We start from the raw sequence: 17,115 nt of genomic DNA, 5'->3' as shown, positions 1-17,115 counted from the left end.
TTATCATGGGACATTGAATACAGTTCCCTGTGCTATACCTTCTTTCTTGTACGTTTATTGGACTCTCCCTCTGCTCTGTTTAGGATCTAGCTAGGTGGACAGCATTGAAAAAGATGACATCCCAGGTCCAGATCCAGGTTTGGGGGTTGAAAAGTTGTACAATTTGGAGGTCCCTCACTGAGAACCGGAACAAAAACCCATGAATACAAAATGAGGGACAGGGCCTTGGAGGCCCATGCCAGTGAGGGGCCTGAGCTGAACCCTCATCAGCTTCACAGTCAATGCACCCTGGGGGGTGGGGTGAGGAAGGGGTGGAGAGGCTGAACACAGAGATAATAGGAAACTCAAAGGCGATGAAGAGAGCCTTGCTGAAAATAAACAAGGTGATGCAGTAGCCAGTGGTGACGATGCTGAATTTTACTTGAGCCTGTGATCCTGAACCACAGAGAAGGTTAAAAAGTCTCCCTGCCCTTTGTGTTCCAGAAAACAGCTAACTGCAAGGACTCAGATACGACTGCAAGATGCCCCTGTTTACCTGGGACAAGGCCAGACACGGACCCTCCGAATTCCCATTCCTCAACTCACTTCAGTCCCCAGTGGTCATTCAGAACATGACGCTCAGTAACCAACCTTCCGTTCAGCTTCTCTCTTTCCTCCAGGCCTAGACCTTTGGCCCAGCCTCACCCAGATCCAGCAGGAGCCCCTCCTGAGCACACGCAGGCCAGCAGGAGCCCCTCCTGACGTCCTCTCCCAGGAAGACACCTTCCCAGCCCATCTCCCACCCCCGGTTCTTTCTAGCTGTGTTTACCCCTCTTTGTAAAGAAAGCCCTTTTTGCCTAACCCTTGAGAAGCTTGCAGACCTTCAAGTCAGAGCTTTCTGCTGTTGCTAGAGTCCCCTCGCCCTGCAGTATCCTCGAGAATAAAATCTTTTCTAAGTCAGGTTCTGTTTTTATTTGGCTGTGGTTAGGAAAGCCCTCCCCACGGAGGAGAGATTTACACAGATGGACCATGGTTCAAGGGAGAACTAGGTTTATGGGAGGTGATTTTGTTTTAAGAAATGGATATTTTTAGCCTAAAAGAGAGGGAAGAGGACAGAATTGTGGGGTGTGCCTAGGTTGTTTAGAGGAAGTGGTTAAAGGAGCCTGAAAGAGGCAAGCAGTTGGAGAAACGGGGAAGGCAAGAAGGGCACAACGCTGCATAAGACCACGGAGGAGCTCATGCATTCCTTCCACAGGCGCTATTTTACTGAGCACCTACTACTTGCCATCCATCGTGCCAGGCAGCGGGGACTTGGTGGTGAGTAAACTAGATATGAGTGTTGACTTGCAGTCTACAGGGAAAGACAGAAGTGAATGGAATAATCACACACATATTTCATTTCAAATAGTGGTGTGTACTATGTGGGTGAGTAACAAGCCGGAGGGCACATTACCCGTGCACTTAGACAGTCCTGGATGGCAGAGGAACCTGAGGAAGGCATATTTTACTCAAAAGGTAAATACGAATGGGCATTAACTAGGGTAGCATGTGGGGATGGGGATGGTGTGAGGGGAGCATCTTAGCAGAGACAGTGGCTGAGGAATGACAAGGCCAGCGTTTGTGGGGTGGAGCCAGGGCCTCTGGGATGGATGTGCACTTCTGTCCTGTACAGCGATCTGTTCCGCTGAGCTGTGAGGCTAAGAACTTTGATGCTCATCCAAAGACCAATGGGGAGGACTTCCCTGGTGGTCCAGTGGTTAAGACTCCACACTTCCACTGCAGGGGGCGTGGGTTTGATCCCTGGCCAGGGAACTAAGATCCTGCATGCTGCGTGGTCATAAAAAGCAAAAACCAGAGATCAGTGGGGAGACCCAGAAAGTTTTTCCAGGGGAGTGACCTAATTAGATCCACACCTAACTGTAGAGCCACTGTTGTCCGACGCAGTGAGGCCAAACAGACCCAAACATGGGAATTTGAAGCAGAGAAAGGTTTATTGCAGAACCAAGGAAGGAGAACAGGCAGCTCGTGTTCAAAAACCCCGAGCTCTCCAATGGTTTTCGGGGAAGAGTTTTTTTGTTTTTTGTTTTTTGTTTTTTTTTCCTTGCGTTATGCGGGCCTCTCACTGCTGTGGCCTCTCCCGTTGCGGAGCACAGGCTCCGGACGCGCAGGCTCAGCGGCCATGGCTCACGGGCCCAGCCGCTCCGCGGCACGTGGGATCCTCCCGGACCGGGGCACGAACCCGCGTCCCCTGCATTGGCAGGCGGACTCTCAACCACTGCGCCACCAGGGAAGCCCGGGGGGGAAGAGTTTCTATAGGCAAAATTTGGGGTGAGGGCTGTGGGGTGTGTGGCTTCTTCTGATTGATGAGGTAACAGGGCGGGGCGCCAGGAATCTTGTGCTCAGCCTGAAGTTACCATCCTCCACCTGGGTGGCGGCCCTAGTTCCTGTAGAGAAAAATATATCGATACATATATACATATATGTGTGTGTGTATATATATATATATATTTATCCCTTGAGGAGGAACTAGGACTCTGCTTTATCACTGCACTGCTGTTTCTTGACTGCTTTTCCTCTGTCTCTGTGTTCCTTCACTTCCCTAATTAGTAGCTGCTTGAGTCCGCCCTTTGGAGCTCAGGGAAGGTCTAGGAGGCCGAAGCCTTTTGCTACAAATAAGAAATGGGGACCCAGAAAGGCTTTTGTACCTGGGAGGGCACCTCTGGTCCCACTTGGTTTGCCCACCCCTTGGCAGTAGAGTGGAAAGGGAAAGTTGACAGAGCCACAGAGAACCCAGGGGCCAGGCGCAATCTCTGAGGGTTAGTTTCTGAGGATGCAGGAGGAGGAGTGTGGATACAGGACTGTGCAGGATGTGGCAGAGGTGGGCAGGCGGTCATACAGAAGTCCACTACCTCCCGCTCTCCCCCGCCCATGGAACTGAGCATTGCTTTGATGGATCTGCACTTCCCTGGTTCTTAGACCCAGGACATTCACTGTGTGGTTGGAGGAGGGTGCCGGCACAGGCTTGATTTGCCGTTTGCCCGTTGCTCAGTTCCCAGGCTCAGTTCCCAGGCTCAGCCCCAACGGTCCTGCAGCTCTAAGTCTGTGAAGTGCTGCACACAGCGGGGCTCATGTGAATGGAGCAGAGACCAAGGGAATCGCGTGGGGTCACGGTAGGGGGGCCCTCTGCGGTCTTGGAGCTGGTCAGACATGATTGCCCAGGGATCGAGGGCTGCCCCTAACATCCCTGTGGTGGGGAGGACATGGCACACGCGCCTCTCTGCCTGCTGGGTCCCGAGGGTCGCACCTCCTTGAACACAGCCTGGCCCCAAGGGAGCAGCCTCCTCCCCGCACTTTTCTGCGGCCCCAAGCCGCTGTCTCCACACACTGTCGCACTCCTTGACGGGCTGGCCACTTGGCCCTGACAGCACCGGCTCCCGGGCAGCTCAACGCCGGGAGGAGGGGCCGCGGCACCGAGGACATCAGAGAAGGTGGCTTTAAAGTCGACTTCACGGGTCCGGGCCAAAGGCGGCCGGGAGCTACACCGAAAGGGAAGCCGCGTCGAAGAGGCGAGGGGGCAGAAGGACTGACCTGGGCCGGGGGCTTGTCCTCCCGATGGGGGCGTGTCCTCCAGGAGGGGCGTGTCCTCCAGAAGGGGCGTGGCGTCGGGGCCTCACGTGGCATGTTCGCCAGCCGGGCGCGCGTCGGTCGCACAGGGGCGTGGCGTTGGGGCGCCCTGGGCGAGTCCGAGGCTGTGGGCTGGTCCCGGGCTGGGGGCGTGACGTCAGGCGCCCGGGGCGGAAACAAGCAGGGCTCGGCTTGGGTCGAGGGGTCCAGGCGACTGTCGCGGTCCGCGCGGGCCGGAAGTGCTGTGCGCCTGGAGGTCCCGGTGAGGTAGCGGGGCCCCTGGGGCTCCCGGTGGTCGGCGGGCGGGGTTCCGGAGCCTCTCGGGGGCCCGCCGCGTCCTCGGCCGTGGGCAGCTGTTGGCCGCGCTGCTCGGTGGCCGCCGGCCCGGTGCACGGTCGGCTTAAGGAAATCTGCCCCTTTTTAGGGAAGCGCAGGGCCTGGCGCTGGACAAGGCCTCGCGCCCTCGGAAGGCCGCGCCTTGGTGCCCCTGCGGGGTCCTCCGCCGGGTTCGGCCGATGAAGCCCGTGGCCCACTTGGGCGCCCTGTACCTGGCGCTGTGCTGCCTGGGCGGCGCGCGCGGGCTCTGGAGGAGGTGAGCTGCGGAGGGGCGGGGTGGGGGGCGGGAGGGCCTGCAGCGGGACACGGGTGCCCGGAGCCTCCGAGCGTCTCCCGGGGGCGTTGCGCGCACGCTTTCCGTCCAGGGTCCAGTATCCTGGTGAGGTGGTCGTGGTTCCTCTTTCCAGGTTTCTTTCTTCCTTCCTCCGCTCCCTCTCGTTCCCTCTTTCCATCCTTTCTGTTGCAGCTGACAGTGTAAGGGGTAAACAGCCTGTCTGGGAGAGGAGTCTCATTTTACTAAGGTAGTGGAGACCGAGATTTGAGAACCAGATTTTAATTTTCTTCTGTTTTATTTGGGTAATGCTTCAGTTAACAGAACGAGTTCATACTTACTTCGCAGGCCTGGGAAAAGGTCAGTTTTCTTTTTTTTTAAAAATTGGAGTATAGCTGCTTTACAACGTTGCGTTGGTTTCTGTTGTACGACGAAGTGAATCAGCTGTGTGTATACACACATCCCCTCCCTCTTGGACCTCCCTCCCACCCCAGCCCCCATCCCACCCATTTAGGTCACCACAGAGCACTGAGTAGAGTTCCCTGTGCTATACAGCAGGTTCTCATTAGTTATCTATTTTATACATAGTAGTGTGTATATATTAATGCCCGTCTCCCAATTCATCCCACCCCCTTCTTTCCCCGCTTGGTGTCCATACGTTTGTTCTTTGCATCTGTGTCTCTATTTCTCCTTTGCAAATAGCTTCATCTGTACCATTTTTCTAGATTCCACATATATGCATTAGTATACGATATTTGTTTTTCTCTTTCTGACTTACTTCACTCTGTGTGACAGTCTCTAGGTCCATCCACATCTCTACAAATGACCCAACTGCGTTCCTTTTTATGGCTGAGTAACATTCCATTGTACATATGTACCACATCTTCTTTATCCATTTGTTTGTCGATGGGCATTTAGGTTGCTTCCGTGACCTGGCTATTGTAAATAGAGCTGCAGTGAACATTGGGGTGCGTGTGTCTTTTTGAATTAATGGTTTTCTCAGGGTGTATGCCCAGTAGTGGGATTGCTGGATCATGTGGTAGGTCTATTTTTAGTTTTTTAAGGAAAGTTCATACTATTCTCCGTAGTGGCTGTGTGGAGAAAAGGGAACCCTCTTGCACTGTTGGTGGGAATGTAAATTGTTTTTCTTTTTTAACGAACCACTGTTGCTCTTTTATCACTTTAAAAAGTAACATTAAATTTCAGTTTTCCCAGAAAGTGTATTTTCTGAAAAAGAGCTACATTAATTAACTAATTGTTGCTGTCAACTTAAGAGTGTATCATCGAAGAGGTAGTGGGTGCACGGGTTGAGTATGAACTGCTAGCTTATATCCAGATGTAGGACCTTGGAGCTCTCCATCAAGGTCGTTCATCCTAAAGTCGAGAGAGTAACAGCACCTGCCTCCTAGCCTTGGTGCCAGGAGACATCAGTTAAAGTACAGAATGTGCTTAGAACCATGCCTGCCCGATAGTAATCAATACATGTCAGCGAAGACGTTAGGCTGTAGTATGTGTAGTATGTGGTCACCTCCAGCTGATTCTCGCGATTCATGCCACTGATAGAATTGGCGAGCAAGGCATGGTTTCGAGAACGTGCGGGTGATTCAGACCCTGAGAGCCTCACAGGTCAGCGGGTGTTTTCCCAGGTCCTCTTTCTCTGCTTAGCGGGCCTTTCTCTTTACAGCACAGTCAGCATCTCCGCCGCTTTGGGAGGATGTTTCTCTCTGGGTGGTAGGTGGCTATCGTGTGACAGACGTTGTGAGTCTTGGTAGTTTTATTGTAAGCTGCATACTGGTGGTCTAGTTTTCCCGGCCTCTGCCAGACCTTCCAGCCTCAGTTTCCACCTATGTGAAATAAGGTTTTCGTACCCAGAAAAAAAACAAAAACAAAACAAACAAACAACTCTTCTCCCAGCTCTAACGCTCGTGCTGCAGTTCTCTGTTCTCTTGTACTGAGCACTTGCTCATTTAGTTCAGACTGAAAAAAGTTTCGAAATGTCGTGAATTCTCTACTTATTCAGCAGTACTCAACTATTTACAAAACTAATGTGTGAGAACTTAATACCGTTTTGCTGTTGAGTCTTTGCTTCTAAAAATGCATTTATCCTGAATTACGTGTCTGCTTGAGTTGTATCCCCTGTTGCTGCTGCTGTTTTCCGTCTGTACAGCGAGTATTTTCACAAGCCGGCCTTTCTGCCTCTGTCTCTGTGTGTGCTAAGCCTTGCACACCTGGTGGGAGGGAGGGTCGCCGTGTGAATGCTACTCCACGACCCCTCATGGAGTCTCAGGGAGGGACCGGTGGGTTTCACGGGGACGTGGGAAGGAGCCCCTCGGATCAGACGTCACCCATCCTACAGAGAACGAGTAAAGATTCCCGGTGGGTGGGGTGGTGACAGCAGCCTCGCGTGCCACCCTAGGTGATGTTCTGTGGCCACGTGAGCTACGAAAACCATTCTGTTTTCAGGCTTCTGGGTCTCACAAATGCTGCCGAAGGGTAAGGGGTCTGTGTCTGCACCGTGTGAACACCTGAGGGGAAGGGCACCTTCTCGTTCATTCCCTCACTGCCGCTCTCTGCTCCCCTTCAGCGGGGCCCCTCCCGGCTGCCTGATCCAAAATCTCCACCCTCTCCCCACCTGGCAGGCCTGCCGTCCTCCTTAGTCACAGTCCTTGGCCCTCGGCGCCGTGCGTCCCCGCACGTCCCCGTGCGTCCTCAGTTGGCACGGCCGTCGTCCCCCTCGCTGGCAGGTGCGCTGCAGGATGGTAGGGACCTGGTCCCCCAGCTGTGTCAGGGCCGCGTGCGCAGCTGCAGCGCCGGCCCTGCGGCAGGCGCCCCGTGTTCCCTGAATGAACACTGGCATGAGTGGATGGATGAATTGATCTTTCTGTAACTATTTAAAAAGCTCCTGAAAAATATGTCCCTTGTCTTTTAACAGTGACAGCCATGAGTGGCATAAACTAATTATGGTTCACCACTGGCCTGCGACAGTGTGCAAGGTGAGTTCTGCCTCGACCGGCCCCTCTGACCAGTGACACCCGCCCCCACCCCCCGTTGAAGAGGAGGTTGCCCAGCAGGTTTTCTCGCTGAGCGCCTCTTGCTGACCGAACCTCCCGGCCTGTCCTGCCTCACGAGGCGGCGCCTTCCCAGCCGGAGACCGTCCCTTGGGGAGGGCCTTGCGCGAGGTTCTGGGGGCGGTGACACAGGCCCACAGACGGCGGTGGCTGGCTCAGGCATCACGAATGTATTCTCCCAGTTCTGGGGGTCAGAAGTCTGAAACCAAGGTGCGCAGGCCCCTTCCGGAAGTTTTGAGGGAGAATGTGCTCCAGGCCTCTTCCTGGCTTGTGGCGGTGCCGGCGCTCCTTGGCTTGTAGGCACAGCCTCTGCCCCGCCTCCGTGCCGTGGTCTCCATCCGTGTGTCTGTTTATTTTTTTATTTTTCCATTCCTTTTTTTTTTTATTTTTTTATTTTTGGCTGTGTTGGGTCTTCGTTTCTGTGCGAGGGCTTCCTCTAGTTGTGGCGAGCGGGGGCCACTCTTCATCGCGGTGCACGGGCCTCTCACTGTCACGGCCTCTCTTGTTGCGGAGCACGGGCTCCAGACGCGCAGGCTCAGTAGTTGTGGCTTATGGGCCTAGTAGCTCCGCGGCCTGTGGGATCTTCCCAGATCAGGGCCCAAACCTGTGTCCCCTACATTGGCAGGCAGATGCTCAACCACTGCGCCACCAGGGAAGCCCCCGGGATTGCACTGAGGGCCTACCCTCATCCAGTCTGACCTCCTCTTAACTTGATGATACCTGCAGAGACCCTGTTCCAGATAAAGTCACATTCAGAAGGGCCTGGGGTTAGGACTTCAGTATGCCCTCCGGGGACAGGCCTTGACCTGTCCCCTCCGTCCACTATCGCAAGTCTCTTTAAAATGTCTCCACTGGAGCCTTGCCGGCCTCCTTTGCTCTGCTCGGCACAGATGGCGCCTTCCCTCCTTCAGGGTGGCCTCCGTCTGGCCCTGCCTCGCCTGGTGCCCTTGTCCTTGTAGAGCATGTTGCAGAGGCTCTGTCCCGAGAGCAGCCAGCTGGCGCCCCTCCTGCTGCCTGCGGGCCGTGTCCCGCCCGTCCATCTTGGGGGCAGTTGTCGCGCCGATCCTGGTATTGGTGTCACGACTCTAAAGTCATTTCATCATATTGCTCAGCTGGCCCTAATTTTTTTGACAGTGTTTCTGAAATTTTGACTTGAAAATTCTCAATTTTGAGGCCTTTTCGTAAGTGCTGGGAGGCGGAGACATGTGTAAATGGCAAAGCCTCGTCACCATAGCATTAGCTACCACCCCCCCCATCACACGGCTACCAACCCCCAACACACGGCCACCGCATCTTTCTTGTGGTGAGACCTGCTCATTAGAGGTCTGCTCTCTTTGTAGCATTCAAGTGCGTGAAACAGCGTTATTCGCTGTGATCACCGCTGTTCGTTAGATCCCCAGGCTTGTTCATCTTATAACTGGAGGTTTGTACCCTCTGAGGAGCATCTCTCTCCCTGTTTCCCCAGCCCCACCCCTGGCAGCCACCACGCTGCCCCTGGAAACTCATTTCTAACAGGGGATCTCTTACTGTATTAGACTGCTCTGGTTTTAGTTTCCCAAACTTTACAACTTCCTGTGTCTTTCTCCCTCTGGTGCTGGTTCTTTGCTCCAGGGTAGGGAGGACAGTTGGCCGTGGGTAGAATGGAGTTGCCTGTAAGCTGTTTTCAGTTTTGTTGGGAATCTAGCTCTCACTCCTACGTAGTGAGGACGCATGGGAGCCGTGGGTTCCTTCAGGACGGACCTGTGTATGGAGCTCCTACCCTGGGTAACACTGGGAGATTTGCCTTCAGGGCCTGGGACGAAACTTGTGGGTGTCCTGTGTGCTGACTAAATATGCATGGAAGTGCATTACTGCCTTGAGGCTTCAGAAATGAAATGAAAAAAATCAATTACTAGCAAAATATCATTGTTAGGGGATTCATTTCGATCCAGGGCGGCCATGACAAGGGTCCTGCTATCCCAGTTAAGTGTCATCCTGGGGACAGGGCCGTCTCTGGGCTCCTGCCCCTGTGAGCGATGTACGCATTACAGGTGCAGGGACAGGTCTGTCCTCAGTGGTCACGAATGCTTGCTGACGCGGGAAAGAAAGCGGCACCTTGACCTCAGTTACCCCCTTAAAGGCTCATCTGAGACGCTGGGTGTAGAGCTGAGGTAGGAAGATCCCCGCTGGGGCCTGTCTCTGCCCGTCCCCAGCCTCGCACTGTGGGAAAGGGCCCACCTGCTTTGGATGTGGTTTCCTTGGGGATGAGATGAAGTCCATGACCTCTCGCTCTGATCCCACACTTTGTCCTCCCGCCCTCTACCCCCTTGCTCTGTAGCCTCACATCAGACATTTCAGGCACCTAAACCAGGCCTGCCCTCATCTCCAGACCAACCGTAAAAGGCAGCAGCCTCCCTCCATCAAAAGGTGATTCAAACAGGAGGGGCTTGCACGTCAGCAGGATGCCTCAGCACTCCTCACCAGACCCGGCATGTACTATTCATTTGCTTATTCACTGCGGTGCTACTGGGCCTGGGTTCTGACCCACTGCCTGATAGCTGAGGTGATTATTGTTTTGGGAAAACCCCATTTTAGCTAAACAATTTGGAGGTCCCTAAAACGTGTTACACTGAGATTTTTATCTCTAGAGTTTATCTTTAATGTTAAGGATATGCTCCTATTCTCACCTTGGCATTTTTCTTGGCTCCAAATTTTCAATACTTATTATTCCGCTGTTGTATTTGGGCAAACTCGAGTTTAGCAGGATACCGTCAGCCTCTTGTTCTCATTTTTGATTGTATGACAAGAAAATTATTCATGGGTAAGTATGAGTGTATCCATCAGATTGGCTTAATTTTCAAGCACATAAAAAGAACAAAAGTAGCTATTAAATTCTGTCTTCTAAATCGTTGGTTCACTCATTTCCAATGAAATATCCAGCCGCCCCCCTCCCCGTGGTATTCTCATGAATATTGCTTATGGTAAATTACCACGGAACTTATTTCGTGTTAGTCGTGTATTGGATCTTGTTGATATTTGTCAAAAGAAAGGAAGGTTGTTAAGTGTATTTAACAAACAACAAACCAGCTGTCTTCTCTGTCTTTTCTCCATAGGAAGTTAAGAACCACTGCAAAGACCCCCCAGATTACTGGACCATACACGGATTATGGTAAGTACTACATGCGTTGAAAGCCTCAGCAGCCTCAGAAGCTGGCTGACCTGGAGATCTAGCTTGAGTCTGATCCTGATGTGTGTACTTGTGATTTGTTAGGAGTTTACTCAATAGACCAGATCCTAATTGAAAAACATCTTTAGTCTTTCTAACATAACCTTACTTCTGTTGTACTTGAGTTCTGTTTTGATAGAACAGTAACAGTCTAGTTTAAATATGCATTTAAGGATTCTCAATACATTTTAGATCACTAAATCTTAATTTTCTTATTTTCTTTTGGGGCCAATAAGTAAATGTATAACAATAAGTAAATAAATAAATGTGTGTATATTAAATATATATATATGTATATGATGTGTATGTATAGTATACCTACTTCACAGACACCCAAATTTATTTTTCTGGTTTTGCCTGCATTTTGCTTAGTTTATCTTTTTGTTGTATGTGCGTATATTTGTGATGTTGTGATTTGTGATGTTGTGATTTGTGATTTGTGATGTTGTATGTGCGTATATTTGTGATGTTGAACTGTGTGTGCTAATTTGCCCAAAGGGATCGGCCTGGTCCCCCTTCTCCCCGAGAGGAGGGCCATCCTGCCTCGTGCTGGGCTGCTCGTCCCTCAGGGACAGGGGTCGGCAGGAAGCAAATTAAACTGAGGCCTGAGGACCTGGCCTCATCCCACCTTTGGGTTTCTGGGATTTTGCTCACGTCCTCGGCTGTCCTTGAGCTGGGGGACGGCACCCAGCACCCTGGGAGCTGGGCTGATCTCGGGTGCTGGGCTGGCCTGCCGACCCTGGGGAAAGCAGGTTTGGTCCCTCATGATGTCAGCTGCAGGTGGAGGCTGAGAGTTGACACGTCCGGAATTAGACACGTGGAGGACAGCGTCACATGCTCAGGTCGGGAGGGTGCACGTGCTCGGTGCTGAAAGAAACATACCAGCCAATCTTAAGCCGTCACCAGGCACTTCTGAGCATGATACATATGTTGTCCCATTAATCCTCGTCGCCTTTAAGGAGACGGGAACTCATGCTCTTCTCACACTGTGGCTGATGAGTGGACATTTGCAGACTCAGAACCCGGCCAGAAATCCCTGCCGGGCCGGCTCCGGGGCGCCCCCTACCGGCTTGTTTAATTTGCTTCCTCTGCTAGGAAGTCGGCCGGTCTGCATTGTGCCTGGATGTTTTGAAGGACTTTCCACTTTGAAAGAAACTCCGATAGTGACCGCTTGTGCCCGAGCATGACTCACGTGGCAGAAGGAATTCCCCGTTAGAAGTCACCTCCCTTTCGTTCTCTACAGACCTTAACGCAGGTGTTTTCTCATGCCGTTTGGAACCAGCCCAACCAAGACTAATTTCTCTTTATTTGTTCAATTTTAATTTCAAGGCCTGATAAAGGTGAAGGATGTAACCGATCCTGGCATTTTAATCCAGAAGAGATAAAGGTATTAACTTTTTTTTTTACTTTTTATTTTATATTGGAGTATAGTTGATTAACTATGTTGTGTTAGTTTCAGGTGTACAGCAAAGTGATTCAGTTATACATACACATGGGTCTACTCTTTTTCAAATTCAGGTTGTCACATAATATTGAGCAGAGTTCCCTGTGCTACGGTTACCCATTTTAAATAGAGCAGCATGTACGTGTTAATCCCAATCTCCCAATAGATTCATTCCTCCTCTATGTGTGCCCTCAAAGTCATGCTTTAAGATATATTCACCAGCATTTACTGATATCTGAAATAGTCCCACAAGTTAAATATGATTTGCATTTAGTTAAATCCTCCTCTGCCCCGGGCCCGAAGCGCCACAGTGACTGTGTGAGGTAACCCTGGCCCCAGCCCGCGGCCCGTCATCCCTGCTCCAGGACCCCCGGCCGCTCGGCATGTGCTCAGGCGTGTGTGCGCGGCCCTGGCTTGCAGAGGCGCCGTGGCCCCCAGGCTGTCCTTGCTGGCTGCGGGCAGGGTGGGTTTCTCAGTGGGCCCTGTGAGCAGCGAGGGAGCGGTGGGCCTTTCTAGGACAAAGGCTCGTGGTACAGAGGGCCTCCTGGCACTGGGGTATACGAGAGTTGGTAGCAGACACTCCTTCTGCATGTGCACACACACCTACACGCGCACACGTGCACACGCGTGTGTTCACCTCTCCACAGGGTGCTGACAACCCCTCATGTGTGACTAGTCAGCTTTCAAGGTAACTAGTACCTGGATTCACAGGGCAGGGCCTGTGCGGTTACTGAGGCCTCCCTGAAAACATGGGGTAGAATTACGGACCCTTTCCAGGAGTGTGTGGCCCCCAGGAGGACAAGGTAATTCGTTCCAAACTCATCACAGGTTCTAGTCCAAATGGAATTATTTCCTCCTCTTTCCTTCTCATGAGGACCTTCAGTGCTGTGAGCCTGGAGGCCTGAGAGGCCAGAGCCCCAAAGCCTGGTGAGGTCTCTTTCCTCAGACATACTTTTCTCTTCCCGGACTGACTTCGACTCCCGCTAATGTTCCTGGTTAGGGTCTTGTGATCCTGCAGCGGCATCCAGGTTAATTTACTCATAACAATGTTCTGCATGCCTGCAGTGTATCGGGCACCGGGCCAGGGGCTGGGGACACGGGGAGCAGAGCAGGACGAGGTTTCTGGCCACCTTGCCTGCAGCCGGGAGCCAGCACACACATCACAGAGTGACAAGTGGAGTGCCTGGGGGGAGAGTACTTAGAGCTTAGGATGGTGGACCTGGGCCAGGCACCCCTGAGGAGGTGATAGAGGGCTGGAATCCGACTTAACCAGGAGACGGGAGAGGAAGGCTGGGGCAGGAGAATGTGCAAAGGCCCCGGGGTAGGACGGAGCTTTTGAGAAACTGGGGGGAAGCCAGTGTGGCTGGGGGGGTGAGCAGTGGGCCGGGGCAGTGTTGAGGGCCAGGTCCTACAGAGCCTGTGTACTGATTAAGGATCGTTTGTCTGCGTGAAGACCCAGAGGGAAGTCGTTGGAAGCATTCAAGCTGGAGAGTGAAGGAAGCCAGTGTGGCTTTTCTATGGTTGCCCCGGCTGCCTGCCTGTTAAGTGAGGAGGCTCTGCAGGGTCCCTGCCAGAGGCCAGGAGCCTGGAATAGACGGAGGCTGTGGGGATGGAGGGGGAGGAAGCAGCAGGCAGGACCGACTCCGGGTGGGGGCTTGTCTAACTAGGTGGGTGTCAGCCTCCTTCCCCCGCCCAGGGGACCGCGCCTTGGCAGATGGGATCGAGGGTCAGCTGTGGACACGTTGAGTTTGAAGTGCCCTGGAAGCATCCAGGTCGGGTAAGTGTGTCAGGAGAGAGGTCTGAGCTGGAGATGAACTTCGGCATCAGCGCAGTCAGTAAGGTGTACGCGTGAGTGCGGATGGGGTAGTGTGGAGCTGGCAGGGACCAGCCTCCAGTAGCCCTGGCGTTTAGAGCAGGAAGGACGAGCGCCACGCGGAGAAGCAGCCAGAGGGGAGCTTCGCGAAGGAGTGTAACCAGGGTTCCTGAAGGGAAGGCGGGGGGCCCTTTGGATGGAGGGCTTGTGGGCCCAGGCCATGAGGTGACCGGCAGCTGCCCTTTGTTCAGAACAGTGCCGCTTTACTTTGTAGCAGAGTGTCCAATCTAGCATCTGTCCCAAACAAAAGCAGCCTAGTTTGGGCAATAAATTATATCGTCACCCGGCTCCCCCGAGGGCTATGGGGGCTGAAGCCAGCTTGTGGCAGGCGGAGGGTAGGTGGGAATGGAGACAGTCAGGGAGGGCAGCGTCCGGGGAGATGTCCAGCCGTGTGAGGTCAGGGGCAGTGTGTGAAATCGGTTCATAGCTGCTGGGTTGGTGGGAAGGACCCATCACAGTGGGAGTGGTGGCAGGACTGAGAAGGTGAGGTCATCCTGGGCCTGGTTACACATCTTCTTTTAATGGAACCTTTCCTGGCCTCGTGGGTGTGTGGGAATTGGAAAGTAAACTTGAACGCTGCTCAGTTCAGGGTGACTGACCAGTGTAGGGCTAAGACTGCCCAGGCCAGACAAGCTCTTCTCTAGGGAGAGTGAGAACTTGTATTTTGTGTTTGACTTCATTAGTAGACACTATTTTTTTAGAGCAGTTTTAGAAACCTAAAACGGAAAATTTCCAAAGTAGAAAGGACAGAGTTCCCACACACTTCCCCCCATGCCCCTACCCTGTACAGCGTCCCCCAGTGCAAACATCTGCGTTAGTGAGGTACACGTGTTACAAATGATGAGCCAGTATTAATACCTTATTACCAACTAAAGTTTATAGTTTACGTTAGGTTTGTGTTGTGTGGTTTTTATGGGTTTGGACAAATGTGTAATGACATGTATCCACCATTATAATATCATACACAGTAGTTTCACGGCCCTAAAAGTCCCCTGTGCTCAGCCTGTTCATCCCTCCCCAACCTCAACCCCTGGCAACCCCTGACTTTCACTGTCTCCATTGTTTTGCCTTTTCTAGAATGTCGTGTAGTTGGAATCATACGGTAGGTAGCCTTTTCAGGTTGGCTTCTCTCCCTCAGTGATATGTACTAAGGTTCCTCCATGTATCTTCATGGCTTGATAGCTCATTTTTTTAGTGCTGAATAATATTCCATTATGTGGATGGACACAATTTGTTTATCCATTCACCTGTCAGAGCTTGTATTTTCAAATACACTTTCATGGTTACCCAGATTTCACGTTTAGATACATCTTAAGAAACACTTCATGCAAAATAAACCCAGAATCATTTTACTCACCTGAGTGTTATTAATTCACAGAGCTCAGTTCTATTTATGTATTAGTTTCTCAGATTTGCCCTCTAGGTTTTGAGTTGTTAGGTCCTACCTCGATTTATTATTATCGCTGTCACTCTGCACAGGACCTTTTGCCAGACATGAGGATATACTGGCCTGATCTGCTGCATCCGTCTCCTAACCGCAGCCTCCATTTGTGGTGAGTCTGAGTTCTGGGGGCCGTCACGGGCCTTGAAGCACAGGTGTGAGAGCTTCGGGGCTGCTCCAGATGGAACTACGGGAGCACAGGTAGTGTAGAGCCTGTCTCCCAAGGCCCAGAAGCTGCAGGGGCCTTTCATCCGCTGCGCCATTTTTGGAGCTGGTCTTCAACAGATAAAAAATGAGGGCAGGTAGAATTTACTTTGTAAACTTCCTTTTTAATCTGTTAGATCGTTCGTTACTTCATTTTAAAAACTTCCTCTCCTGAGGCTTAATTAAGCCAAATACTTGCATGTCTAAGATGCCGTCGCTCCAAATCAGACAAGAGAGAATGTTTCTCAGCGAAATGGTGCTGTTGTCCTGAGATTGATTAAGGAAAAAGATGTCCTCACAAGACAGTGATCTCTCTCCTGTGACTCAGGGCGGAGAGAAGGTGAGGTCTTCACTGAGGCTGAGCCCCGTCCGTCCCAGTGTCCTCAGTTCAGCGGGAGCTGAGCCGAGGAGAAACGTGCTCTGTTTAATTCAACAGACCTTTTTAAATCGTTGCTTTTGGAGAAGATAAAGTTGACATTCCTTTTATTTACATTACGTTAACCGAAGATAATTCTTCATTTTCTCCCTCACTGCAGGGTGGCAATTTATAATTCACATGACAATGAAACAGATTTTGTCCAAAGTGATTAATTTAACTTTGAAATATTTTTGTGTAGACTCTTCAGGAAGAGTTAAATTTGGAGAAAAGCTTTTTGAAACAAAATGGAGTGACAGTGACGTCTGGCCCCCTGGTTCACTGGTGTTCGGTTTGAGTTCACTCGAGGGTGCGTGGCAGGGAGAGGTGTTTTAGGACGCGCGGGTCTGGGTCTGGAGGCTGCTGTGCCCCCTGCACGGGAAGAGAGAAGCCCTCCTGAAATTTGGGAGACGAGCGGTCCAGGTCTCCAGTGCTGGCTCTGTGCGGCCTGTGTTCTAGAAAGCGGTTTCAAAGTAGATTATGGCCTTCATGAGTTGAAATCGTGAAAAACAATAAAAAAATTTCAGATAGCACTTCACAGTATACTTCAGAGCAGAGTCCTTGGTGACTAAGTGAACAAAAGAGACGGTTCTTAGGATGTTCCGTGATAGAGTCAATCAGATTTTTGTCAAGTGGCTTAAAAATCCATCACTAAACGTACACAAAGATGGCCTCCCGTGAGCTGAGTGCTTCAAGATTTGATCCAGTGGTGTGGGCGGAACACACATTCAACTTTGTGTTCTAATAAAGGCAAAATGATTTACCTTTTCAGGATAAATTACACACTTAAAAGCTGTTGTTCTAAATGGAAAAGGTAATATCGCACTCTGGCGAATATTTATGCCTTTGGATGTGGACTCGGCCCCCGTGGCCCTGCCATTACCGACTCCCTGGTGATTGCACTTGGGTAGCTGTGGCCCAGGTCACCTTGGTGTGCAGGTGATAAAGCATCCATGGAGGCACCCCGGCCTCTCCTGTCCTTAAGGGGCAGGCTCACGTCCGAAAACTTCTCTCTTCAATCTCAAATAAGATTCATATATGCGAAGGAGAGGGTCTTGGTATCTCTTGGTGCTCAAGATAATTCCCTAAGATTAAATCTATTAACACAACCAGCCATCCTGAAAAATACTATGTGCATGACCCTCTGCAAAGGAGGATTTTTGTTGGTTTTTTGATTCTTGTAAGAAAAAGAGCGAGAGTTTGGTCATTCCTGGTTGGCGATGCAGCCTCACTGTGGATGGTTTCCCTGGGCCTC

The 17,115-nt window shown here is 51.6% G+C and overlaps 1 protein-coding gene across 1 annotated transcript in view; it reads left to right on the top strand.

Moving 5' to 3' along the window:
- Positions 1-3,852: 3,852 nt before the first annotated feature.
- The window catches only part of RNASET2 (ribonuclease T2), a 21,833-nt gene continuing 8,570 nt past the window's right edge, over positions 3,853-17,115 (top strand). Inside the window, exons 1-6 of the mRNA XM_007445914.1 lie at positions 3,853-3,865; positions 4,028-4,195; positions 7,143-7,203; positions 10,371-10,426; positions 11,813-11,870; positions 15,280-15,353. Of these exons, the coding sequence (XP_007445976.1) occupies positions 4,119-4,195; positions 7,143-7,203; positions 10,371-10,426; positions 11,813-11,870; positions 15,280-15,353 (326 nt within the window). The 5' untranslated portion in view covers positions 3,853-3,865; positions 4,028-4,118. The remainder of the gene's footprint in view (positions 3,866-4,027; positions 4,196-7,142; positions 7,204-10,370; positions 10,427-11,812; positions 11,871-15,279; positions 15,354-17,115) is intronic.

Source organism: Lipotes vexillifer, unplaced genomic scaffold (assembly GCF_000442215.2).
Source record: "Lipotes vexillifer unplaced genomic scaffold, Lipotes_vexillifer_v1.1 scaffold459, whole genome shotgun sequence".
Lineage (NCBI taxonomy): Eukaryota > Metazoa > Chordata > Mammalia > Artiodactyla > Lipotidae > Lipotes > Lipotes vexillifer.
The sequence above is the reverse complement of the archived record's forward strand: the minus strand, read 5'-3'. Positions and strand labels throughout refer to the sequence as shown.